At 36.1% G+C, this 27,941-nt stretch overlaps 1 protein-coding gene and 1 long non-coding RNA gene across 4 annotated transcripts in view; one reads left to right on the top strand and one right to left on the bottom strand.

Annotated features, from left to right (window-relative positions):
• Nucleotides 1-1,288: 1,288 nt before the first annotated feature.
• On the bottom strand, nucleotides 1,289-11,130 carry pigu (phosphatidylinositol glycan anchor biosynthesis, class U). Its single transcript, XM_058779529.1, has 12 exons — nucleotides 10,997-11,130; nucleotides 10,374-10,438; nucleotides 10,226-10,285; nucleotides 9,952-10,014; nucleotides 9,705-9,814; nucleotides 9,489-9,589; nucleotides 8,679-8,776; nucleotides 8,442-8,596; nucleotides 8,215-8,358; nucleotides 8,005-8,129; nucleotides 3,567-3,709; nucleotides 1,289-2,895 (listed from the first exon to the last, which is right to left on the bottom strand). The coding sequence occupies exons 1-12, from the start codon at nucleotides 11,124-11,126 to the stop codon at nucleotides 2,782-2,784; spliced, it is 1,308 nt and encodes a 435-aa protein (XP_058635512.1). The 5' UTR covers nucleotides 11,127-11,130; the 3' UTR covers nucleotides 1,289-2,781.
• Nucleotides 11,131-11,172: 42 nt separating this feature from the next.
• LOC131542654 (uncharacterized) overlaps nucleotides 11,173-27,941 on the top strand; it is a 73,357-nt gene continuing 56,588 nt past the window's right edge. The window contains exons 1-3 of one of the 3 annotated variants that reach the window (XR_009271758.1): nucleotides 11,173-11,246; nucleotides 11,647-12,323; nucleotides 15,910-17,626. This is a non-coding gene — a long non-coding RNA (uncharacterized LOC131542654). Of the gene's footprint in view, nucleotides 11,247-11,423; nucleotides 12,324-15,909; nucleotides 17,627-27,941 lie in introns of those variants that run through there. The other 2 variants (XR_009271756.1, XR_009271757.1) reach the window with 2 other exon arrangements.

The raw sequence follows: 27,941 nt of genomic DNA on the forward strand, positions 1-27,941 counted from the left end.
AGAGTCATTCTGACTTTGACGTCTCCCAGTAATGACTTACAAAAAATGATTATGTAATTTGTGGCAAATGCCAAGAAGCAAGTCTGTACAGTCTTTTTGATAACTAATGTTTCAAAGTAGAAATGTAAATTGTGTGCGGGAAAAAAAAAGAAAAAGTGCATGTTAAAATGAACTACAAACAAAACATGAATTTCACAACGCAGATGGGTTGAGTTTGTGTAATTAGTGGGAATAATGCTAAACCTCTTCATTTCACTCCAGACAGCTTAAAGTATTTGGAAAACTAAAGCAGATGGGGTGCTCAATTTTCTCGTCTGTCAGCGAGACTTACAAAGCTCTCATTGACGTGAAAGTCTGTGACAACATTTTGACAGTGTTTAAAGGTAATTCATAACTACAAAATGCGTTTGCAAAGCCTATAGCATCTATAGAATATATAGAAAACTAATATATAGAAGTCTATTCATTAGTTGACTCATCAAGTCATGATTTCAGCAATGGTATGTACGGACTTGAACTGGGATACACAATACTTACTGACATGAGAGATTATACTTCTTGTTTCTACATAAAAACCCATGACAGGCTTAATTTAAAAAGCACTTTTTCTTAAAATCATGAACCAACTGAACCAATTTGGTTTAACAAAACAACACAACTGAGAAATAAACTTTATTGGCATTTTAACCACCACATCATTTACAAATAATTTCAAATCAGTGTCATGACATCCAAAATGGCCCAATCTTTCCTTTCAGGCCGAAAGGGGAACCAGAGTAATGTGAAATGGAGGTCAAGTAATGTGTAATACTTCAGTGTGCACATTTCTGAACTGCTGGTAGGCATTCAAAGTAAAAGAAAAAATTCCATTACTAACTTAAGCAAAAGATTCCCTGCAGTTCCATCTCTAATGTGTGCAGGAGAGAAGCCCTTAATCGTGCCAACCACAGACATGACATGTTTACATTTCGCAGGCCATTCAAATGTTTCTAACTTGGTACCAAAAAGCACATTTATGAACTTGAGTCCATTGTTCACCCAAAGAAAAATGAATTCAAAAGAACACTATAAATAATTCCCATGAGGACTGAAAGAAAGAAAACAGGACTGGCCAGTACAACAACTGCTCAAAATGGTCAAAGTCAGTAGTTTCAGTCAAAATGCTGTTTATTATACTACCAAAAAAGTTGTCCAGTAACAATATCTTAACAGTGTCAAATCAAAATAAATTTACTTTAAAATTGTACAAGATTTAATACATTAAATTTTTTTCTTACATTACTGATGATTGTTTTTGTTTTAAGCATAAATTAAAAGTTTTTGCCAATGTGGGAAGAGAAGCAAACTGAAAATGTATTCTGTGAAAACAAGTATTACCTTAATTTTGCTCGTTTTTACTCAGTAACAGGACAAAAAAAAAAAAGGGATCAAGAATGAATATATATATATATATATACATATACATATATAGTGTATATATATATATATATATATATATATATATATATATATATATATATAGTGTATATATATTTATCTTCCTGCTAACAGTTTCTTGGTTAAAATACAGCATGATATAAAATACTTTAATTGTTAGTTAAACATCCATTTGTGTTGTAAATGTAATTTAAGGTCAACAACAAGTATGATAAGGTATGTCAGTGCATGTGGAAATAAAATGGCAAGCATGTTCATAAACTTCAGCATCTACATCTTTATGACTTCCACACACTAGACTTTAAAACAGCTGACCTCATTATCAAAGCCACCCGGATGTTTGCGTCTTCATACCTGACCAAAGGGCGGATTATTAGAAAAGTCTGGAAACAATAGGAGGCAATGGAAAATTCCACCATTTAAGAACTAGAAGGAAGGCCTACCCAAAGGAGGGAGGGGTTATACAGGTGTGCAATCGATAGGTTCACATGCCCTGGTGTTAGATCAAAAGCATGGATCAAAGTAAATCTAGGCGGTTAATTCTTAATCCCAAAGGAATCATAAAACAGAACAATAAACCCAATTCAAACCAGGGCCAATTTAAAAATAAATAAAATCACAGTGCAGTTTAATCCCTCATTAAGAACATAAAACAAACAACCAAAAATTGTTGTACAAAATGTACCAAATCTATAATATTTAAGCAACTCTTACTCCACTTGCATTATTAAGAGGTTAAAAAAAAAACCCATTAACCAAGAAAAGCATTCAGAGAACATTTGAACATATCCACCTCTTCATGTCGGACTCTCCGATAAAATGTCCACGAAGTGTCTTCAGTTTTGGCCCTCTGAAGTCAACGTTTATATGATCACTCCACATTCATGTTCTGCCCTCTGCTGACCACGACTTCAAACTGCACATCCAACCAAACAACCTCACTTTTTCAATGGAGTTTTAATAAAGAAAATAAATCCTTTGAAACAATGAAAGACAAGCAAATCAAAAGTGAAAATAACTTTGTACCCACCTCATGGGAGCCAAAATAGTAAAGTTCTGTATCACTCAGATATCTTCAGTCAACCCCCATTATCAAAAAGTATCGTACAAAACAGCTTTGGTCCAAGAGGGGGTCAACATTCAAACATGAGGTAAAACGCTCAAATGTGCAAAGGAAAGTAAAGGGGGAAAAAAGCAGGGGAAGGCGTATTGAGGTGAGAGAGAAAAAAAACTAACAACAAAAAAAAAAATGTAGTGTGAATGGACAATAAAAAAATAAAAAAAGAGCAGAGATATGGAGGTGTGAGGCAGTCGGTGAGATCTCCCAAGTCCTGTGAAAGAAGGTCACTTTAACACTAGAGTGGCTTCAGTGCCATCTTTCTTCTTTAGATAGAGGCCGTGTGTCAGGTGATGTTCTCGACGCAGGTAGGCGTAGAAATAATCCGATACCAGGAGGATCTGTGGTGGTGTAAACACACATGACATTAGTTCATGTAATCTGTCAAATTTACTGTGAATTTTCACAGTGCTCACTAATTGAACTTTGGTTCTGAGGTCAAACTGACAAATCCCAGACTTCTAATATCTACAAAAAGATGGGATTTGTTCCAAGATTGTGAAGCAAACGTGAGGTGCACGTGCCTCACGGGTAACGTGGGGTGTGCCAGCTGTCTTGGTTAACCCAATACGGGACTGTTTAGCTGAAACTAATACAAGTTAATGAATAATGAAACCTTGTTCCTACTTCGATTTTTCCACCCACAATTTGTCAGCCAAGTAGTTGTAAACACTATCGTAGCTGAGCCTGTCAGACACCAAAAGCTACAAGTGGATAACCGCTGCTATCTTTACTGCTAGCCAAACAACAACTAGTTGTTTAATAGCCTTTCTTTCGGTCATCTTTCTTGTAACCTGACACTACCACCATGAGTACAGGTCAGGAAATACCTGGCATGACAGCGTCTGTCGTTTGTCTAACGAATAGAATCTGACTCTACCTTGAAGCTAAGAAAAAAACCTTTTTGTTACCTTAAAGACTTGTTGCTTAAAGTGTGAGCAAAACAGACAACGTGCCAGCTGTATTTCCAATTGTGTTTAGTTGAAATGGCTCATCAAGATGGACCCTTTACCTGTCCAAAGTTGAAGAGCAATGTAATGGCATAGTAGAAATTAGAGTTGGCACTGCCAGCGTATATCCACAGATGCCAGAGCACAGGGAAGAGTGCGGAGCATGCCAACAGCACGCACGACACCAGAAAGATGTTCCTCAAAACTGAAATAAAGAGCAGAAAGAAATAAAAACAAATTTCTTACAAAGCTTTTTTTCAAACAGATTTCAGCTTTATACATACAGGGTTCCCACTCTTTCATGAACACCAGACTTCAAGGACTTTTTTAAGCACCATTTATTTCATATCAAGCACCTATCAAATTCACACACCAGCATATATAGTGTCATGAAAGACCTTACAGTACTAAACATTTTACTTACACTTAATATTTACATCAAAAATATCAGAGTAATAATGTTTTGAATGTGTAGGTTTCATAAATTTAGACCGGTTTGAGCAGTCGTGTTCAAAGGAATTTAATGAAATCCATTGAAGTTAATACTGGTAATATTCAAATACAATTTCTAAAATATTCATAAAATATGCACCAAACTGGTTTTTGCTGTAGTTCTTGTACAAGATTTAAATTTGAAAGAATTTCGCAATTTTTAAATTAATAAAAAGTGGTTAAATGTTGTAATAACACTGTAAAACCAGCTAACATTAAAAATGTGCACATTCTCTCAATAGAGACGTTACTCATTAATAAATAACTCAAGTCAAAATTATTTTGTAAATCCCAATTTTTCATCTTTGACCTAGAAGAATGCAGGTGCTCAAACATGCAGCTGCTCAAAATTTCAATATTTTTAAAAATATGTCATGAATATTTTAAACCTTGTACATGTGCAAATCTGCAAAAATAAATAAATAAAAATAAATAAAGAAAAGAAAAGAAATAGGACTTTCTATTTGCTTTTAAACTGTACACGCTTTTCACTAAGCTGTTTTTCTTATTTTTCAAGTTCTACATTTTCTCTTTAGCTCCATGTCGCAGTAAGTTCTGGGAGTTCATTTTTAGTCCATCTCCTATCCTGAAAAGTCTGTCTTGCAGAGATTGACTAAAAATGAGCTCCTAAAACTTACTGCTATTCTGGAAGACAAATTCTTCAAACAGTGGTAAGAGGATGTGGTGCTGGTCCTTCAAGAGCCACTCTCAACTTATCTGTCTATAAAGCCTACAAAAATTAGTCCTCATGTATTTCACAACACTTCAATATGTTATTCTTATTAAGTGAGGGTCATTTTTTAGGATGTTTTACCCAAGCAAAGTCTCTGAGAACTTGACACCTTGTAATTCTAGAGACTCCAGGAAGGTTGCAGCTCTGGAAAATGGTGGCGCTGGAGAATAAAGGTTTGATGGTTTACACCTAATTCTTCACATTAATTTTTAATTATTTTGCAGTTACCGTGTGTCTTTTCTTCTCCACCTGTTTTTGTCTGACCCCGCTGACTCAGTGAGCATTTCACTGACCAATGGTCATGTCTTAACTTTACAATTTCTGTATTGCATTAGTTTTGAATATTTCTCACTGGGGATTTAATGATTTTTGACTTTTCAGTTAAATCTATTTTTGGCTCATTTTATCTGTAAAAGAAAACGTGCCTAATAATTCTGCACACATGAATATAAGGAGATTTTCACTTCCAGCCTTCATGGACAATTATACATCACTTATATATATATATATGATTAAATACAAAATTAATAGTAGTTATTAAGATCGATGTGGTTTGGAATTGATAAAATGTGCTTGGAAAAAGCACATCAACACACGGAAAGTTATTTTTTGCTCTACCCCATCTCCACCCCAATCAGCACATATAGGACAATTTTTCAAATAGCACCATAAACTAAATTTATTTCAAATTTAATTCAAGCACTTTCAAGGACCTATGTTTGTTTTCAAGTCCTTTCCAGGCCTTGAATCCATATGTCTGAAATTCAAGTACTTTCAAGAAGCGTGGGAACCCTGTACATACTGAAATAAATACAAACTTGAGTGTTTGTCTATGCAGACTTGCACAGAATCTGCATTGGATGCTCTAGATATTTCCACAGAATTTGAATAGCAGTCATTCTTTAATATTCTGCAAATACAACAATGCTTTCGGCTGCCAATACAAGTGCAGTGTCCCATTTAATGCATTTTATCAAGTTTAATTTAGATTTTCCTATGAAATCTGTGCTGAAAATCTAAAAATAGTACACGTTATTTGTAAATGTGCTTTGGAAAAGTGCTTAATATATTGAACAGTACAGATTTGATTAATTCACAGAGAAAACCCACACAAAAGAAATGAAATGAAATTGTATTTTGTTCAATTTACACAACTCTTCAAAAGTTTGGAGGTCAGTAAGATTTTTTTATGTTTTTGGAAGAACTCTCTTATGGTCAGCAAGGCTGCATTTAACTGATCAAAATACAGTATAAGAAACTTTGTGAAATATTATTACACCTTAAAATAACTTTTATCTGCTTAATATTTTTGTAGAAAGTGTGATGCAATTTTTTTGAAATTGAAAGTTCAAAACAACAACATTTATTTGAAATATAAAACTTTAGCAACATTAAAAATGTTTTTACGGACACTTTTAATTCATTTAATGTGTCCTAGCAAAATAAAAATATTAATTTCTTTAAAACTATTTCTTCCTGACCCCAATCTTTTGAATGGCAGTGTATATCATCATTAATAGCGGACATATTCATAAAAGCTATATTATAAGCACTTTCATATGACTACAAACAAAAGACTAAAGAATGAAATCAAAATTGAGGTTCTGTGGCTTTTCTTACATGAGTTTTAGCTTATATGATGGTGATAAAATAAACTTTTAAAATTGTTAAATTCTTTTCTAAGAAAATGCACATAAAAGACAACTTGATATATTAGAATAAATAATCTTTTTTTCTATAAAACGCTCTCTGTCACTGACTAGCAATAGCAAGTAGCAAATGGCTCACGGTTCAAAAAAAAGGACATGCCCTTTGATATGCCCAACTCCATTTTCCAGCTTCGATAGCAAATCTGTCAACATGTTTAAAGGGGTGGTTTACTGCGATTTCACTTTTTTCATTTTAAATAGTGTGTAATGTTGCTGTTGGTGCATGAACAGTATCTGCAAAGTTGAGGCGCTGAAAGTTCAACGTAAGCGGAGATATCGTCTTTTAAAAATCAGGAAGTTTAATGCCTACAAAAACGACTCCTATGGGACTACAACGAGATACTTCCCGGGTTGCATACGTAAAAAACCCATCAAACCCCTGCCTCCAGAACATGCAAAAAAGGGGGCAAGGCCATGTTCTGCGGCTGTGTCGAAGAGGAAGAGTTATAGTGGAGAGTTGTAGTCATGCCGTCGAAACGGTGTTATTTTCACCCAGCTGTCAGGTCTTCTGTGTTCGGGCTTCCTAAGGACGCTGTAGTTCGTTAACAATGGTTAAAATTTATGTTTGATTATGTTCCTGACAATTACAATCCTAATTTAGCTCTCTGTGCTGCGCATTTTACGGAAGACAGCTTCCAGAATCTACACGAGTTCAGTGCCGGATTCACACAGAAACTATTACTAAAACATGGAGCAGTTCCAACTTTAAAACCAGAGGCAGCAGTTGTTGGGCCACAACCTGTAAGTAAGATTTCATCATTTTAAATGTATTTGCATGTATAATTTCAGACGTAATGTTTTAGTTTTATCAAGGACGTAAACAAATGCCAACGCTGGCTTTAGTAGCCAGTTAGTTAAAAGCTATTTCGTGTGTCTATGACAAACGCGTACAAACATTTTGGACCCGAATTTGTAATTATGTACTAATTTTGTAAATGTATTTTCCATGTATACTTTATGACGTGATTTTTCGATTTGATCAAGACTGTAAACACAAGCCAACGCTGTTTGGTTATAGTAGCCAGTTAGTTCGATGCTATTTTGTGTGTATAAGACAAACGTGTACAAACTTCAAAAATTGATATGTAATCACAACAGCAAACTTCCATTCAGAAACGTTTGTAAGAGCCGTGCTTGCGGAAGTTCTGCTTGACTCTCTTCATTACCGCTTTCTGGGTCTGATTCTGGCTCAAACTGATACGGCAATATTGACACCATTATTTACATTTGACCGCAGCACATGCAGCGGTCGCCCGTGAAGGTAATGGGCGTGACGTTTCCGGACAATGTGCAGTACGCAGTTTAGCCAATCACAACACACCGGCCCAACTAACCAATCTGAGCCCATCGCCTGTTTCTGAGGGAGTGGTTTCAGAGAATCAGGAAGTCAACCGGTCGTTCAAATGACAGAGGAGAAAGCTGCTTACAATAAACGTGAAATATATGAAAAATAAGGCGTTTTTTAACAAACGAAACACGAAGACATGTTATATTGCACCCCATAAACACAATCAAGCAAAGAAAAAAAGCAGTAAACCACCCCTTTAAATGAAAACAGCTACTCACATCGGTAAAGGTGACTCCAGGCTGGCAAAAATGCCATGTAGAGGGCGACATCTCCCACAGTAGGGTATGACTTAAAGATGGAGATGATGGCAATCTGCATGAAGATCAGGAACACTGGATGCTCCCTGTTTGATTGAATTGTTTACCCATATGAGTGCTATACACGCTAAATGAACGCATTGCTCATGTTCAGGTATAAGCAGGACCTACTTGAGTTTGATGGAGAGGGGGATGGTGTAAAAAAAGACATTTATCTGGAAGACACAGATGAAGAAGAGACGGAAATGCTCAAACATCTCTGCAAAGAAGTACCAGAAGAGTCCGATGTTTGGAGTCAGGTCTGGAACAGAAAATCTGTGGAATACACACACAGTAAAAATTTGAATATTAAATATGTATTTGAAAATAAAGAGTGTGGCGTATGACTGCTCACTGACATGAATCCATAGACAGAAGGGATGAAGTCCCAGGAGCCCAGGAGGAAGAAAGAGAGTCCAGTGATCACCACCAGACTGCCCACATATATGAACGCATACTGAAGAGTGAAGAACCAGAAACTACTCCTCCTCAGGTTCACTGGGATATATAACCTCTGAAAGAGACAGAGAGAGAGACACGTTTCATTTTGGCCATCAGAGCAATGTATCTGCATTAGTCTGAGTTCAGACTCTCACCTGCAGGAAGAATAGGAGTGCAGGAGCAAACAGGGTCAGAGGATAGATGGACTGATATGTGGCCAAGGCCAACAATATCCCACTCAACAAGGCACTACCTGAAGAAACCACAACAACACCACATACAATTATTTCATACTTCATACAATTATAAATAATAGCCAAATATGAGCAGCTGTTCATTTCTTAATAATTACTCCGATCAAAGATGCTGAACCTAAATGCGTTTCTGATCATGTGCGCTGCTGATCTTTGTGACATGTTCACTGAGATGCTTCATAACCATTAATACTTCTGATTATACATTGACTATTTCACAATTTGTTTATTATTCACAACCGTTTGGGGTCAGTAAGATTTTTTTTTTTTTTAAGTTTCTGAAAGGTCTCTTATGCTCACCAAGGCTGCATTTTTTTAAATTAAAATAAAGTAAAACAGCAATATTGTGAAATATTATTACTGTTTAAAATAACACTTTTTTTTTTTTACATGTTTTAAAATGTAATGTATTCCTGTGATGCAAAGCTAAATTTTCAGCATCAGCAATTCTTAAAAAACAACAACAACAAAAAAAAAACGTATTGACCCCAAGCATTTGAATGGTAGTGTATATTCACACACAAACAATACTTGGCAAGTGGGTCTATGCTACAGTCCCAATACTGGCATATGTTTCACAACATACTCAAATGTATGTACTTTACCTTCACCAACAAAGAATCTTTGATGCAAAGTAGAAGAATGCAAATCAGGAAGTTTAAATTTTTGAAAGCTCTGGCCCACCTTTAAGTGTACAAAGGGAACACTCACCTTTCAATGTGCAGAAAATGAAGAGAGCAATAATGGCATTGTTCAGCCCACAAGTTGACTTTGCCACACAAGACAGGATGGTGAAGGGGTTTAACAGATAACTGGAAGACAATTAGGCAAATGCAATTACGTGCCTTACTTTTAAGGCTGAGTTTCTTTTTTGAAATGAAAAAAAGCTATAGCATAATCTTGATTTAAAGCCTGATCAGAACTTACAACATGGCAACCTTGAGGGGGATGTAGAACATTTCCTTCGGAGAGCGGAGGAGCTCCAAACAGTCGGCGGGATACCGGTCAGATTCCAAGGCATATTTCTGCTTTCTAAACTACAAAGCACACAAAGATGAATGTTAATTTATAAAATATTTAAAAACATAATAATAATTTGAAAATATAATAAATTAATAGGCTCTAGCTTATGAAACATACACAGATATCAACAAAAATACAAGCTATAACTTACGACATTCTTGTTATAAATCTGAATTGAGAGATAAAGAGCCACCGCTGTGATTCCATCTGCTATCTGGTGACATAACGTTACATGAGTATGTTTACATGTGTACAAGAAGTGAAACGTACAAAACACAAACACACGGTAATAGTTACAAACTATGATTTTAATTCAGAGCAACCTGGAAAACTGAATAGTAAATCAGATTTGGGATTGTTGCCATTTTTGCACTGTCTAATGATGTAAGGAAACAAGAAAGACAATCAACAAAATAAGGACTTACCATAAAAACAATCTCTGCATAATCGACCATAAAATGAAAGAGGTATATCATAAGTGGTGTCTGGAAGAAATAAAAAGAACAATTAAGACACATCGGAGAATAGACTTGAAAAGAAAATGAATCAAACACAAAGTCAAATAGAACTTACTTCATGAAACACATCTCCTGAATAAGGCGAGACCCCCAGATCCAACAAGGCAAGACCCTCTACAACTGTTTAATTCACAAAATCACTCATATTATGCACTTAACAGCTTAAGAACTTAAAGACATTTCCCATTAAATACATAAGTCATTTTATTCAAGGTAGTGAAGTGAAAACTACTGTAACTGAAACAGGTCTGTATGGGTTTTCTACTGAAACAACGCCCAAAAATCACATCACTTCAATGAGGACACCGGTTTATCGATATTTGACAGACTGTATAAATATAACATGGTTGTTAGATTTAACATTGATTTGATGTAAAGTCAAACTTAAGAACAATCTGCAGTAATGCAATCAAAAACAGATAATAAGCTGTGTGCCACAACAGGCTGTGGAGTTCAAAATCTGCGTATTCCACTGATGCTGAATATTTAAAATCATATATATATAACTAAACAATAACGTAACTAACAATAATTGACTTAAAAACAAAGCATGAAAACACCATGTGCTGAAAATATATTTAATGCATGTCTTCATTTGACAGCTCAGCAATGCTGCTATGCACGAACATACCATCAGTATTACAGCATTTCCATACAGAAAAAAATACATAAACATACCTCGTTTCCACGCATTCAAAGGCGACACCACCTCGACCCTCTCTGAAATTAATTCTGCCAAACTAGACCGGAATAAAACGGCTCTTATTGTAACAGCCACTATCAGCAGGAGTGTTAAAGGAGCCGCCATTTTTGTCGCGAGGAAGCTGTCAGCGCGATGCACTCTGGGAAACGAAGTTCACCGTCACGTTCCTGCTCAAACGTTCATAAAGGAGGAAATTGGACTCATTTAACAATACAGCGAAATACAGTGAGTAAAACATGACTGTGTGAGTCCTATTTTGGCCAATCATGTTATTCACTTACAGAATTCTTCTTTATACTGTTCTCCATTGGATCCACAGTTTCTGCTTTCCTTTTCAATGCCTTTTATTGTTATTTTGGTACTATTTTAGCAAGTAGCCCAATTTTCTAAATGAATTGTAGCTATTAATGTCCAAACTAAATGCAACGATAAAGAATTTATTAACTGACCTTCTCACTACATCTAAAAGTGTTCCATCTATATTTAAGATAAAATAATAACTTTTCATTATGATCAATTATCATAAAATGTCTTATTTGTAATGTAGGCTGGTTTGTAAGGATGATTGTATCACGCATAAAGAGCAGCGTGAACATTAATCAGAACATTTCCTTGTTTTGAACAGAAAGTTAAGTTCGTCGTGAGGCTGAATGACTATTAAAATGTGGTGCAGGATTTGAAACCGACCAGAAGATGGCAGTGGATGAACACTCAATAGCACCTTTTCATAAACCAATAATGGCCCAAGATAGTAAACGAGTTTCTTGTATTACCAAAGAACTCATTTTGGTCATATGCAATCCAGCTTTATGTTCCATTACAGTCCTTCTGAACCTATCAAGGACATGCTGACCCAGAAGGATCCCTATTACAAAGGCCAAGAAACATTTATGGATACAATGTCACATTATGGAGAACCCGTGTCCATATAATATGACACATCAGCAAGTGAAGGCTAAATGGAGCTGATGGGGAGAAGATGACTAGAGCGTGTGTCATAAACCAGAGATTCAGGTCATTTAAAGATGCCACTATGAGCTTGATGCACACAGGTTCATGAGGGTCTCAGCGGGGGGAAGCGGCATAGTTCAAGGTCTGAACCAAGAGAGATGATGTTGGTCTGGGGATGTAATGAAGTCTGGGAGGAGAGCGCATTAAATCCTTCCCCTCAGACACAGTCTGCCCCTCTTTCTTGCTCTGGGCAGGGCTGTAACGGGCCGGTGAGTGGATAAAGATTATCGAGCAACCGTGTTGACCGACACTGGCTCACCCTTCTGAAGAGCGGCCAAAGCACCAGGCCAGGTAACAGCATGTGGAGAGAAGCTGAGCAGCGAGTCTGTGAGATGTGGATAGAGAGGGATTAGAAAAGAGAAAGTTCAGGATGAGAAGAGTGACCTTAGAAAGAGCAAGAAATAAGAAAGTGTGACTGAAATAAATTTTTAATATAACACGCTGAGCTTCGTGTTCTGGTGAGATTGACTTTCTTTATAATTTTGGAGTCCCAGAGACCCCAATTAATCTATAATTTTACTTTCAACATTTTTTTTAAATGTTCCTCTGAACTAATCAAAACCCAGTAGACTGATATTGAAGCTTTAGCCCTCTGTTGTATCATATAATAGGCATGCATTTTATCTTTATACAATTTTTACCTAGAATATTAATATCGTTTCAGTTTGGGCTTAAGTTGACCTTGTAGGAATGTACTACAATGAGCAGGCAAATTCATTTGCATTTATTCATGTTTTAACTAGTGATATTAGTTTATTGTTAAGCAATAGACCCATACCATATTGAGTTGCACAGATCTTGTTTCACGACTCACAGTCTACTTTGTCTAGTTTTTTTCAGAAATTCTTTCGTCAACTGGATAAATCGTTATGTTGATAAGCAATAGTACAGGCCATCGCACGTACTGTACATCCCTCACAGCCTTCTTTTCATTCCTGTCAAAAATTAAATATGGCACTACCCTGACTAAAGCGTTTAGCCAAATGCTATTTAATCACTGTTTTAAGCTACTGCTAATGCAGTATTTCTAAAATCCTGTCAGTAGAATGTGCAATAATAATTGGTCCTCCACATTCAGGCCGAAAAAGCCTCCGCAAAAGTGGATGTCAGCTGCAAACTCAATTCAAGTCTGGCTCTATTCAGGTATAAAACGCCCACTTTTCATAATCCAGCAGCTCCTGTGGGTAAAATCCACATTTCTTCCATTTCACTGAAAAAATGCATCACATTGTGGAAATCAAATAGATTGTTAATGGATTCCATGACGACTTCTAATATATATATATACATACGTGCATACACATATATAATTTATTGGGTTCAATGTGAGTTGTCAGTGTTTCCAGTGGTCGTATCATTAAGTTACTCACAGCTGCCAATAACATTATCAACCAACTCAAGCTGACTCAAACTTTAAAATGTTTACTGCAACTCTGAAAAGGATTCTTTGAAAGGATGAAAAGCGTAACACCAGAAGCAGAAGTCAGACAGCTATCAAAGGCTGTGCTCACCTTTCAAACCCTTGCCTGTGATGTTTTCTCCATTCTCTTGCTTTTAATTCAACAGGAGTCTCCTTCTGTTTGACTGAGGATAACTTATTCCATCCCGCCTGAAATTCTGTGTATGTCTTTCTCTCTCTGAATCTCAATTTTCTGACTTGCCGAGAGAAGTCTTAGCGTCTAAGAGTTTGTAAAGATCAGCAAATAAAAACCTGGCATACGATGTGTGCTCATAAATCAAGGTGACAATGTTTTACACTCAGTCAGAGATATTCAAGTTGACTTTGAACATGGGTTTTGTGTTGACAGAATGAATAATATCCAGAAGAACAAGGTAATCATGCAACAATCAATTTCAACTTTTTATAATACACCTTAGTATCTAATAACAAATTGAAATTAATATTTATTCAATCCCCTTTCTCTTAGAACTTGCTTTAATATTTATTAATTTGATATTAATTTGACTTTATTATTTATTAGCTTTATTAATTTGCTTGATTTAGGCAGCAAAATGAGAAACAAAATTCATTCAAATTTAATCCTGTCTCACAGGCATGAATTAACATACAAACCAACTAGCTCACCTGTCCAGAGGGCACCATTGACCTCAGGGCCCTGCACTGTCACAGATATACCGTGCTCGTACAATTAAATTCATGTTTTTGATAGTGTAAGTGAAAATTATGCTATGCCTAAGGTTTTGTGATATGAAGCAGCATTTTGCATGAAGGAAGAATAGAGTGCAGATAATGATCGGCAGAAAGGTGTTTTTAGGCAGCTGCACAAATATCTTTTATAATCAAACTTTGGCCCAAGAGATGCAAGTAATCATAATGCTGAAGGAAAGGCCTCCTTCCCAAATGAGATGTGTGTCAACAACAACATGGCAGTCCACTAGGATATCTATCTCCAACTCTGATCTCTAATATTACAGGGACAACCAGGGATTTAGTGACCCAGTGTTATACACAATGCCAACAGTGGTGATGTGAGAAATATACTGATGTACACTACAGTTCAAAAGTTTGAAGTACTTAAAAACAGTATTTCTTGAGCAGTAAATCAGCATATTAAAATGATTTCTGAAGGATCATGTGACACTGAAAACCTGGGTAATGATGCTGAAAATTCAGCTTTGCCATCACAGGAATAAATTTCATTTAAAATTATATTTAAAAAGCAGTTATTTTAAATAGTAATAATTTTCACAGTATTAGTATTTCAGTATTTTTAACTAAAATAAATATATATTATATTATATTATAGCAAAAAAGTGTCTAAATCTACTTGAATTCTCCCTACATGTCACACAAAAATTATATATTTTTAAAATAATATAATATAATATTATTTTAAAAATATATATATTTTTTGTGTGACATGTAGGGAGAATTCAAGTAAATTTAGACTTTTTTTTTTTGCTATTTAGATGATATAGCAGTAGTAGCATATTTATACACAGGCCATGCTTCCACTGCAATTTTGTAAGGGAAATCAAGAGCAGGTAGAGTAAATAAACATATTGTTAAGTCAAATCATTGTCCCTGTAAACATTTTTACAGAATCTAAAATATGAATGATATGGATCTTTATCCATACAGGTTCCTTGACATTATAGTTCTGTAAACCACAGGCCATAAATTGTGCATTTGAGTGCACAGGGGAGAGTGCGGTGCAGATTGGTATTCATGAGGATCTGGCAAGGGTCTTCATTTACTAAACACAGAGACACTGAAGATTCAGAGTTCCAGCAACATGATTACCTGAAACATGATGACATTTCCGGAAGTGATTGCGGGCTGAATTAGGAATAGCCTACCAGCTTTTATTATTACCTTTTACCTGTACTATTCCTGTCCTAAAAAAAATGTACAGAAGCTGTCATCTTTCAAAGCTATTTAATGTGTACATGTGTACATTTAAGTTGTATACCTTTGTGGTACTAATATGCACACGTTAGAGGTAAATATGGTACAAAAGTGTACAAGGTGCACTCCCTAGGAATTTTTTGGGAGCATTAAATTTTAATGGGACAGGCTAGTGCACTGACTATTGAACTGGCTATGGTGTGACTTGGTGTAAGAATGGTTTATACTAATTATTATGAATTATAAATGCATTGATTGAACATCGGTGTGTTCTATCATATTGCAGTAATTCACACAAGGCAATGATTTTACCTCAGATTGTGTCTAAGAACACCCCTACCCGTGGTAAAATCACTGTAACACACTGCCTCGAGTGGCTGATTGCTTTAATCTAATAACCTGATGGCACTACGGCTGCAGCAGTTGCTCTATTCACAGGTAGTTTTCAGAAGGCACCGTGGCAGGACAGCACGGTTAATGTCTCCTGTTCATTTTTCTTTGTAATAGAACTGTCAGTGGGAGACACGTGGCAAAAAGGACGCGCTCTGGCTCAATAGGAACAGAGTTTCTGCACGTCGTGGGGGAAAAACGAGACACCCGCTGGTTGGGGGGAAATGAAATTCACACCGCCTGCCAAGCACCGGGGCGATTCATCACCTCTAAACTGTTCTGCCGCGGCTGGTGTGGAATAATTCACCGTTGGGCGACAGGTCAGGCCGCCACGGGAGTGATCGCACCTGCCCTCTGCTCCTGACGTGCATCAACCGCCCGAGAGACACACCGCCGGGTGTGCCCTGTCTGGAGCGATGGTATACTCCAATTAACCCTATTAGCACTAAAGACCCATGCCATGACCCCAGTGATGGAGGAATTAGCTAGAGCCTCAAAATGAGACTGATAACTTGACTAGTTTATTTACTAAAGCTTACAGTAAATTTAACTTATGAATTGATCATATTTAAGAATTTTATATGCTTAGACTACTAACATAGAACTTAGTAAAGTAAATATGGGGCCTGTATGAAAAACTTTAAATTTGCAATTTTATCATTTATTTGACAATTTATAACTATACAGTCTCCCAGGCTGGTACAAAAAAAAATCTTTTAATCAAAAGTTTTTGTTATTTATTCATGTTGTTCTTGTCTTTATTCCCAAAAGACGGTCAAATAAAACATTTCTCTCACGTGCACGGCCACGCAAAACGACGCCATATGGAGCCAGCGTGCGTTGCCGGAAGTGTCGCGATGGCGCCAGTTTTTCACGCTCAACTTCACATGTGGGGATGCGTTAAAATCGGTTCGAAGATTTGAACACCTGCTGGAAGGGACTGTATATTCACAAAACATAATTAATATGTATATTATATCGCTTGAGTTTTATTTAGGACGTTTTTAAGATGGCTGGCGTTTAGTTATCTGAGCTCCAGGTGAAAAAGGACAATTTGGGTTGTACGAGGGAAACCATGACAGATAAGAGACCAGAAAATTACTGACAGAAAGCATTTAAAAGTAGTATTAAGTTGCATGATACCTTCACATGTTTGAGGTGAAGTAGGAGGATTGGCATAGTTTTGGATCAGTTGTTCTGGAGAATGATTGGGTGAGTTTGAATTTTACTTTAAATGGCCTTTAACTATGGTACTTTGGTGAATAATATAATTACTATGGAAAATTCAAACCTTCCTTCACGAAAATGTCTTGTCAAATTCATAATACATTTTCTTAGACTTCTCAGCATCTTTTATTACCTGCTCTATGGATTGCATAACATGCTGGGCAATGGGTAATGTTTTGTACTCTTTCTGTTGTGTGATTTAATCAGTTTTTCTACCACTAATGAAAAAAACCCCCTGAAAGTAATAGCACATACATTTATAGCTCATTTACAAAATTAAAAGAGGCATATAAAAACACACGATTTCTGTGATTTTCAAGCATGTGTAGCCTACATTCTACATTTATGTAGTTATTGCAATATATCATATATGCCTAAATTCTCTGTCCGATTGCATTTTTTCAGTTAAAAATTGTTTTAAATGCATAAAAAGATACATATGAAGCCATATATATGAAGTATACCATTTATGTACTCTACCATTTATGTACTCATTTTAACTTTTCAAAAAACATTAGTTATTTGTAATTTTTCTGTTATTCAAAGTGTCAAAATATCATGTGGTGCGACTGTCTGGCCATAACTGCTGTTTTGGAAACATCTTTGAAATTACCCTAAATTTGTTTTTTCTGCACTATTTGGCATGATTTCCAAAGTGTTTTGTAATCCTGTATAAAATTTGTATTTATATTTCCATCATAATAAACAAACAAACTTTGTCTGATGATGTCCATTTTATGAAATATCATGCGTGCGACCATCAAGAAACTACCATTTCAGGATTTTTATGTTGAAATCCATTCAAAGATAGGACTTTGCATCATATACCAATTTGCCAAGGACCCATGGAAGCATCAAGCATCTTTCAAATTTTTAGTTTGGTAATTATCCAATTATTAGTAAATTATTATTTATTTATTAATAACCATTTTAATCTATTTTACCAGATTCTACAGCCAAGCAAAGTAAAATAAACGCTCGCAATGGGCAGCATGCTAATTCTGACCCTGCAGTCAAGCATAAACTCCAGATGTCATTTTCTACAGTAAGAAAGATGTTCATGCTGTCATCTCAGAACCTGAGCCAGCAATCTCCTGCTACTCTAAATTGACCCTTTGCAAAGACCCCCTTAGTTACTGTTGCTTCGTCTGACAAACCATGGCACTTTTACGCCACACATCATGTTCTCATGCAGTGAAAAATACATCACAGAGCAAAGAGGACACTGACAACGCGCCGACATACAAGACAGAGCAGGTTACTTTTGGTATGAAAAAGTCTGAGTTCAAATTTTGTCACTTTTTTATTTTTTTTTTTAAAGAAATTCAAACAATAAATACTGTTTTGTGGCTCTTTAATGTGTGACAGATCGCTGTAGCACCTCAGTTCAAGCAGCACATGAACCGATCATCTCTTCATCTTTACTAGTTATAGCACGAAATAAACATGAATGAACATCAGAAGTTAATGGCTCATTCAAACACACCCCCACATGTCTACGTCACGGTGTGGAAATATTTGTGTAATGCCACCCAAATGTTCACGCAAAGAAAGAAGGCGTGGTTTCAGTAACCGCGGTAGTGTTGATGCAGCCATGTCAGGGCAAGACGAGAGGGTTTGGCTGCAGAGCGAAAATACGTCACCTCCACGAGTAACGCGTCCGCCATGTTGGTCCGGGCAAGACTTCCTGTGAAAATACGTCACTTACACTAGCGACGCGGCCGCCATGTTGGTCCGGGCAAACTTTTAAAACGTCATCTTTTTCATTTATTTTGTTAAAGCTTTCGTTTTGTAATATTTATTAATTGCTATATAATCATATATAAATGGTGCTTTGCATATAGTCACCTCTTTGTAAGCAATGTTGATATTTTCTGTAATTTTATCTTTGGTAATTTTACCTTGGCATTAATAATAATAAACTAAGCTTTTACGGTTTATGACACGACATCGCTGTCTTTTATTTTTTCCCCCAGCAATTTGCACTACAGACATTAAAACATAGCAGTAGGTTTAAAATACACATTTTGAGGGCCTCTGCCTTTTGTTCATGTTTGTTTTTTTTAACTATACATATTTCAACTACCAATGTAACATTCTATACATTTTAGAAAGTAAACACTATGTTTGTGATATTTAGGAATACTAAATAGGAATACTAGACACTTACGTGTCAATGTCCCATGTAAAATGATTTTGTATTTTAGGGTGGCAACATACATTTAAAATGTGACGAGTGCTCCATCCTCCATATAATCCTATCCCTGGAAGTGAGTGAAAAATTAAATGTGAAAACAACCTCTTCATATGACTTTTTAACGTTATACAACAAACGCTAAATGCATACACATACAAAACGATCATGTCCATTATTCACTACGTTATTTTAACACAAGCCAACAAAACAGGTTACGCCTATGCTAGCCGTCATGCAACATCAGCTAACATTGGAAAGACATCAACATTGCTCGCCAGAAATGTATAATTCCATTGTGTTTATTCATCCTTTTGTGCGTAATTTCACCCAAGCCCTGTGTGTTCTGCTTGCACTGCATGTTAAGACAGCGTCAGTTCGCCATTGTAGCGATGATAAGATAAAATTACCTGAGTTAAAGTTCGAAGAACTCACAGCGACGCCATCTTGATTAATTCAAGTGGAGGTGACGTATTGCCTGTTCGAGAGTGGCGTTCCACTCGCCCACGGTCTGCAGCCAGACCCCTCTCTGTCAGGGAGACGCTGTGTTTCTATGCGAAAGCAAAAGCACTTTATTTGGCCTTCCGAAAGTAGATGCATTACAACAGATAACTTACAACAGAACAGCACAACCCAGATATTCGAATTTGTGCAACACATTTTATGGACGACAGTTTCGTGAACCTAGGAGAGGAGGTAATTCTGACTTTGCTATGACAATCTGGCACTTCTGAATCAGCGACTGTAAGTATGTTTTGTTATTAGTTTAAGTGTTTGCTATTGACTGTTCAAATGCGGAGTTTTGCGCGTCGTGTGTGTGTGTGAGAGAGAGAGAGACAGGGTCACACATCACAGTGGAGTCAGCTTTCTTAATCGCAGCTTGTGTGCAAACACATACGAGCTTCACTGTGGCTGTCACGGGATTCTGTTCCCCTTTCGGGCTTGAACTGATTGTAAATCTAAGGACATGTCTTTATATTTACTTTGAAAGCTGAAGCTCGTGATTATGGAAAGGGGCGTTACACTGCCGAAGCCTGCTTGTGGTGTTCGGCCAATCACAATGCACTGGGTCAGTTGGCCAATCAGAGCAGACTGCACTTGTTGGCAGGAGGGGCTTTTTTGAACATTAAAGCATGTCAACATATTCTGTTACACCAAATACACAAAATAATGATCTTTAAAATAGCATCATATGACCCCTTTAAATAGATTTTTAATGATATAAGGTTTTTGATCTTTTTGATCCACTTCAAATGTTGACTACTGTGTATATATACACACACACACACACACACATACATACAATGCAAATATTTTTTAAATATATACATGTATGTGTGTCCATTTACTGTATATACACATAATAGTATTTAATAATTTAAAGTCATAGTTGAAATGTTAAATTTGTAGGTTAGTAGGTTAAATCTGTAAATCCTAAGAGCAGTGCTGTAAGTGAATGTTCATTGTAAATTTAAGTTTCATATCTACACACAGCACCCTTGGTTTGTCTGTTCAGCCTCTTGTCTTGATGAATTCTCTCTCTCACACACATACATGCTCACACATCAATCAGCTGCCCCAACTATCACGTCTCAATCTCAGACAGACCGCGCTCTGGAACCTGATCAATCAGTCCCCCTCTGTGGGCACCGCGCACCCGCGACAAGACAAGGTCTCAGCTGTCCCTCGAGGTGCCTGTCTGAAACCTGTCACACATAAATAATGACAGGAACATCATTACAGGCCTTATTTATAAGGACCCTGCTGGATAAATCCTCTTTATCGTGCTCTCTTTTTATCCTCCATTAAACTTTATGCACAAGCCCCCGTGGACGAGTACAAAATACTGAGGTTCATTCAAGTGAAGGAGAAACTATAGACTGAAGGTGGTTAAAGAGCAGTGCTTTGGCCTAAGGCCCAAAATATACTCTATGCAAGTACGTGAACGCAATCGTTTCTAGCCAAGCAAGCTTGATTTCATGCATTGTTGGACTGTATCAGACTGCAATTTATAACGCAAACCAAATACGCACAATGTTCTCTGCGTTGCTGCAAGGGCCAATATAACGGACATTACTGTAAACAGTTTCCTTCTGCAGCCAGTTCTCTCTTTCAGGTCACTTACTGACATGGCAGAGCAACAGTTTGAAGAAAATCTTGCTGAGAAAGTTAGTTAAAGTTGACAAGTTAACATCTAGCTGGCAGAATAACAATATCAATTTTGATTTCACAGACATTTTAAATAACTCTGTTTGTGTGTTTACATTGTCGCAAAGCAATTATTTGTACATTTGTGTGCTTGAAATATGTGTCAGGCTTTAGTCATAAACACTAAAATTGAAAAGCCCCAATCCCTAAATTTATCTGTGGCTCCATTAGCATATTCATATGCATATTCATATTTTTCCATTTCATATTCATAGCAGCGTACTTATTCTAATGGAGGTTAATGTAATCCAGAGAGGCACTTAAAGGCGTATCACATGACTGAGTCTGCTAGTCCTCTAGTCCTTCACACTCCAGAATCGCAGTCTGCCGCTGATGTTATCTCTAATAATTGTATTGTTCTCGCTGCGCTTATTATCACATTAATAATATTTGGCAAGTCTTCAAAGGGCATTCAGATACACTCCTAACTGTGGTTAATCTAATTCTGTGTTTGCCACAACAAGACCTAGTCCTGGGGCAAATGAGTCAATTATTAAATATATGTATTATGTACGTGAGAGGTTAGAACAATGACGTTTGAAGCTTGGGGAACTATTTATAACCAACTAGATTTTAGCAGAAAGATTTCATTTCAGCTTTAACTTTTACATCAGCTTCTTTCTATCAACATCATTCCATCATTGAAACTAAATGGTGACATGAAAGCTGCTTTCAGCAGTGATAGATTTAACATGATATGAGTTAATTATTTGGATTTATCAGTTTGATTTATCTCTCTAGTGTTAATAAATTAATGCCAAGACCAGAAAAATAAAACTCCAGTCCTCAGAGGTAAAGACGCAGAGAACAAATGCAGAAAATAACTGCCGAAGGGAACAGACAGTCAGTTTTAATTTTTCGGTTTATTTGATGAATTTTTACCTTTTTAAACTCAATTACCGTTTCTCTGATGCTATTAACACAATTATTATCCACAGTCTAAACATAAGGCTACATTTTTACGAAGGAAAAATAGTACTGTTATTCAGGAATATTATCATTTTTTTTGATAAGTTTTGATAATTAACGCCTCCATAAAGGTGTTTTTTTTTTTTTTTGTTTTTTGTTAACAACTGTTTATTGAATTGTTTTTTTTTCAGGGAACAGTAATATAAAACAAAAAGCAGCTGTACAAATTTAGAACCCACCCCAACCCATGCCACCCCCGGTAGACTTAAATAAAATAAAATAAAGTAAAATAAAACAAATAAATACAATAAAATAAATAATTTATATTAACGGATAAATAAATAACAATGAAATCATTTTTACAAAAATTTTAGAAAAGATGACAACATTAAAAGCTGAATGCCATCGCCTCCTTAAAGGTTAAGTGTGTAATTTCTGCACCGCCAACTAATGATTGTTTTCCAACGGCATAGTGTTTACAATTCTCTAGCAAATCAACCAACCAATGGTGTATTAAAGTTCTCTGTGTTGTATATGTACGGAGGAAGAAGAAATCTGCTTCATGTGTTGTGTGAACACAGTTGAGAGTCATCAGTATTTCTCCATGTGTTGACCTCACCCTCAAACTCAGGATTCTGAGCACAGATCTGTCTTAATATCCCAGAGCAGTGAAATATGTCTACATAGACATTTCAATTATTCTGAATTAGACTGGAACCCTTCATTAATGTTTAAATTCAATGCAATGAGAAGTACTGTGAAAATTGAGACAAAATTGTGTTAGCATTGAACCTTGGTAATTAGAGATAAAAATCAAATGATTCTGTAAAGGTAGGATGAATAGAACTTTGGTTTAAGACTAAAGTTAATTTGCGTATGCTCATGCAACCTTAGTAAATCGATGCATTTGACCTTTTTATTTTCTCTAATGGAAAGTAAATTAGTTTTGAGCTGGCAAAGTGTCTGAAAGATGGCAGCAAGTCAAAGTTTATTTAGCAGATGCATCATACAGCATGATGCAGCAATAATTGCTGGCAAATCGTAAAAAGAAAGAAAGAAAAGAGAACTTTCACATGGCAAAGTTCACCAGCGTGCTCTAATGCACTTCCATAGTATTTTTATTCAATGCATTTTCTACTGTTCCTACGTCATCTGGGGATTAAAAAGTGCCTCATGTCTGGCATCATTTTCTCCTATCTATTTTGTCTGAGGCAAATGATAAGTCATTATATTGGCCATGAATGTATATTCCTAGAAGATTAAACTAATTCATTCATCTTTGCCACAGCTTTGATGATTAATTGTGTCTCATTATAGAAAATGATGACAGTAATATGCATACTGCTGTGTGGCATGAGAGATGAAAGCAAAAACATTTCAAGAGTGATTTTTGTTTGGCTTTTTAGCAACTTGTCACCCATTATTAGAAAATGGCTATACAGACGTGTTTGTGTGCAATTGAAATCTCGGTAAAGGTTGGAGAGGGAAGAGATGTATCCTCTGCACATCACACTAATTAGAAACAGCTTGTCCCCAGTTGATTGAGTAAGAGAAAGAAAAGGAAAGTGTTTCTTTATGTGGAAGATTCTTTGAAACCATGGTGAGAAATCAAAGGTTGACCTTCTCTGTCTGTTCAGTGCCGTTGCTGTAGAACTCCTGTGGCGAGTGGAACTCAATTCACCGTAGTGGGAATCAATATGACGGAAAGGTGGGATAACTTTAGTTCCTCCTCACTGGATATGTGTGCCTTTTCCTCTTCAGAATAGCAGTCTTTTATGTTTTGATTTCTAATGTCACAAGGTGATGTAGCTAATTTAAATTTTATTACTCAGTTATGTCACTTTTTAGTATCAATTTTGTCTTTGGTGTTTCTTCTAAAATTAGTTTTAAATGGCGCATAATGTGTATTAGTTTTAATAAATGTCATTTGATTGTGTATGATTTTATTTGCCATAATCGTTGTTAAATATTATGTAACCCATCTCTCTATACATATTAGCAAAGACCACTGAAAAACGTACATCGGTCAGCCATTAGCCCGTTCTATCCTGTGAGATTCTGGTGTATCTGTGCCTATCGGCTAACCACATTTCAGCTCACCCATATCCTATTTGGCTGGTGATTTCCCTGAGATGAGATATGATTTCATTACCACCCATTTACTTCTAGAATGGCCTTCGTTTAGAGACGTGATGACACATTATCCTCGGAGGTAATGCCTCCTCTGGGGCTCTTGATGTACTTTCTTAGAAACTAGTTGGCTAAGTCATCGTGACCCAAAAGAAGAGATGTTTTCCCTTTCGCTAATATATCCCTGATGGTGACGCAAATCTATGTATGTATTCATGTGTTTGTAGAAGTGTATTTATAGTCTAAAAATGGATGCAAAATATGTAAAGATATGTCCCTTTATGAATTGGGAACTGCAAAACATTTTAAACTATAGAATTATTCAGTTTTCACTGTCTAAAACACAAGAACAGGTGTTGTGTTAATGGCTCTTCATATATGATATCCATATAGGTATGGAGAGTATTCATATAAATTCCATTCAAAGCATGTAAAGCATTTCCTCAGATTTTGTTGTTTTAGGCAAATTGATTGAATGTCAGTAAGAGCAAACTGCACCTGAAATGAAACTGCCCTTGTAAAAGTCTCTCATAGAATTTTTAATCATTGTCCGCCCACCCTGACAAGCAAGGTTCCCTTTGATTAATTGAAAAATGTTCAGATGATTAAAGTAATATTCTGCTAAGGACCCTTTTCATTATTTTCAGTGAGCTTTTGAAATTACATTTATTGATTCCTGACTTAATGGCTAAGAATGCACACAGGGCTTTACCTTTAGTTCATTAATGAACTGAATGCACAATACACAAATACACAAATCTCTAGAGATGAAATGGTTTCAGTTTTTTTTCTCCCAAGCGAGGGTATGCTGCCAACACTGTAGCTTCATTTTCCATGCAGGTGTGCGGTGGGATTTGGAGATGTCATTCAAATGTGGTGTTGGAGTCCCCTACTGCTTTCCCTGTTCAACTCAAGATGTGCTTAAGACTGCTTTTCATTCATTCATTCAAGTAATTTTTTTTTTTTTTCTAAAAGCATAATTGTTTTCAGTACATTAAATAAGCAATTAAATACAAATGGTTTTATTCAAACTTTTTAATTCATTTTACACACAAATTTTTACATTGTGGTAAATTTATGTATTTTTTTTAATGTGGAAAATATTGCAAAAACTATTTGTGAGCAAGGCATTGTTTTTAGCCCATGTATTAGGGAAAGCAAAATTGTTGCTTGTAGGGAAATCTTTGAACTAATTATTCAGTCCCATGACTTGTTGAGGTAAAGTCACCTGGCTTAGTTTTTTGAGTTGCTGGTGGGACATCTTGTTTGCGGTGGCAGGTTAGGAAAGGTGTTCAGGGGAAAGCTGTTTGATGATGTGGCATAGACTTTTAAAGTTCAATTGGTAAAGACAAAATGACCAACCAAACAAGAAGGTTTGTTTTACTGCTCTTATAACATGTTTTGCAACTTTTGATCGATTTCTTACAGTCAGCATTTTGTTGTTGTCATTAATGTTTGTATTCGTAAGAAATTTGCCAGCAAATGGCCATTGTGAGTACTTTTGTGTTTGCCTGAGTATATTGTGTGGATGGGCCACAGGTCCTATTTTCCTGTCAGAATTGTGTGTTTACACCGTCACTCGTTTACTTCTTAGCGGGAGGCAAATCAGTCGAGCTGAATTCACAGATAAGACGGCACTGTCGTATAAACAGTGTTACATGAAAAGGTTCCATAAATCATGCACGACATTTCAATCTCTCCTCCCTTGTCACTTCAGCAGGTGACATTTCTGATGAGATGGAAAAACACTGACATGCACCGTGTGGTTAAAGGGATTAGCTTTGTCTCTGATTCAGAATATCTCACTCTCTCAATTTACCACTGCGGATGAACTTAAAAGTAAATCGAAATTAAAAACACCCTTCACCATCAATCTGTTGATGGATGGCAGACGTTTTGTGCGCCGCAATATGAGGCGGTTTCATTAAGATTGAAAGAGGAGATAGTTCAATCAAACTAAAGTGTCTCAGACTGACTGTTTTTGCATACAGACTGTTTAAAGATTTAATTAGCCAAGGCCAAAATAATCACATTTTCCCCTGTGGTGCTGTATGCTGGTCATTACGTCTCAGCGCAATCTAACTGTCAAGTATCTACCAGTTTATTTTTGTAAAAGTAACATGACATATTTGTAAAGTTGAACTTAAATTATATTTTAAATGATTTACAAGATGCTGTGGTTGGCATTCTATAAATCATCCAAAATTCAAATTACTAATACTCACCAAGTTTATTGAAACAGCTTGGCTTACTTGCTAATTTTTGATCATTTTGACCTGTTCTGCAGCTTTAGAGTTATGCACTTTGGTTAAAGAGCATAATATACACAAGTAGAGCTACAAAGTGAAGTCTGAAAGTTGAGAACTCTTGAGCACTTAAGGTTATTTAGGCCTTACATTGTTTGAAAATATGGGCTAGTTGGTTGCTAAGTTGTTTCTTGGTAGCTGAAGATCTAGGAGAGATTGTAATCATAATATATACAACATAACATGTACATATATACAAAGTTGTCCTAAAACCAAAACAATACCCGTTCTTGTCTTAGGACAACTTTTTTGTTCCACTTCAAATGTTGACTACTGTATATTAAAGCTATCTAAGTTTGTAGCTTAAACTCTTTAGTTATAATTAAGATTTAATTATGTACTTTTTGGCATAATAAAAACCATTTACAGTAAAAATAAATGTACACTTTTCAGATAATGGCTATAAATGGCACAAACTCAAGTTGTGAATTTAACTTGTTAAAAGTTGGAACTTTGCATATTTATATAACTAAATATTTAGTTTAGTCTCTATGAATGTGTGTTATAGTGGCCCTTGCAGAAACTAGTAGTCCTGCTTGCAATACCACAGAAGTCTCAACCAAACTGACAAAACAAATTTGAAAGTCATTTTAGATGAATGACGGCCCTTACATGCTCATTTAGATGCCGTTCATGAGGTAGGTTGCCACATACTTCCACAATGAGTAATTGTTGGTTGCTTTTGTCCTTCATTTCAGCAGATGAAAATGTCTGCCAGGTACATATCAGTGGGGCATTTTCACACTGATCATGCTGTGCTATGCAGTAATTCATATTCAGAGGCTGGGAATCGCCTTTAACTGTGAATATGAAGCCCCTTTAGGGGGCACGACTAGTATTGTAGTGTTGTGCTATGAATACTGACACAGTTAAGAAGTGAATGCCATAATGTGCCACATTGTTTAGTTTGACATTACATGCTTTCAGAGGTTCCAAACAAGTGCAAAACTTGAGTTTTGCTGGGTTATGGTGTACTTCACCTCATTTTGCCCCAGACCTGTCTGCTTTTTCCATGGATACCCAAGTTATGATAATAGTGAAAATATTCCATATGACATTATATTCCAAGTCTTATGAAAATAACCTTAATTTACCTTTCAATTTAAGTATGGCATCTTCTGAAGCATCACATCAAACATCATTGGCTGGATTACATTATATCTTCTGACAAAGCG

Source organism: Onychostoma macrolepis, chromosome 06 (assembly GCF_012432095.1).
Source record: "Onychostoma macrolepis isolate SWU-2019 chromosome 06, ASM1243209v1, whole genome shotgun sequence".
In the NCBI taxonomy this organism is placed as follows: Eukaryota; Metazoa; Chordata; class Actinopteri; order Cypriniformes; family Cyprinidae; genus Onychostoma; species Onychostoma macrolepis.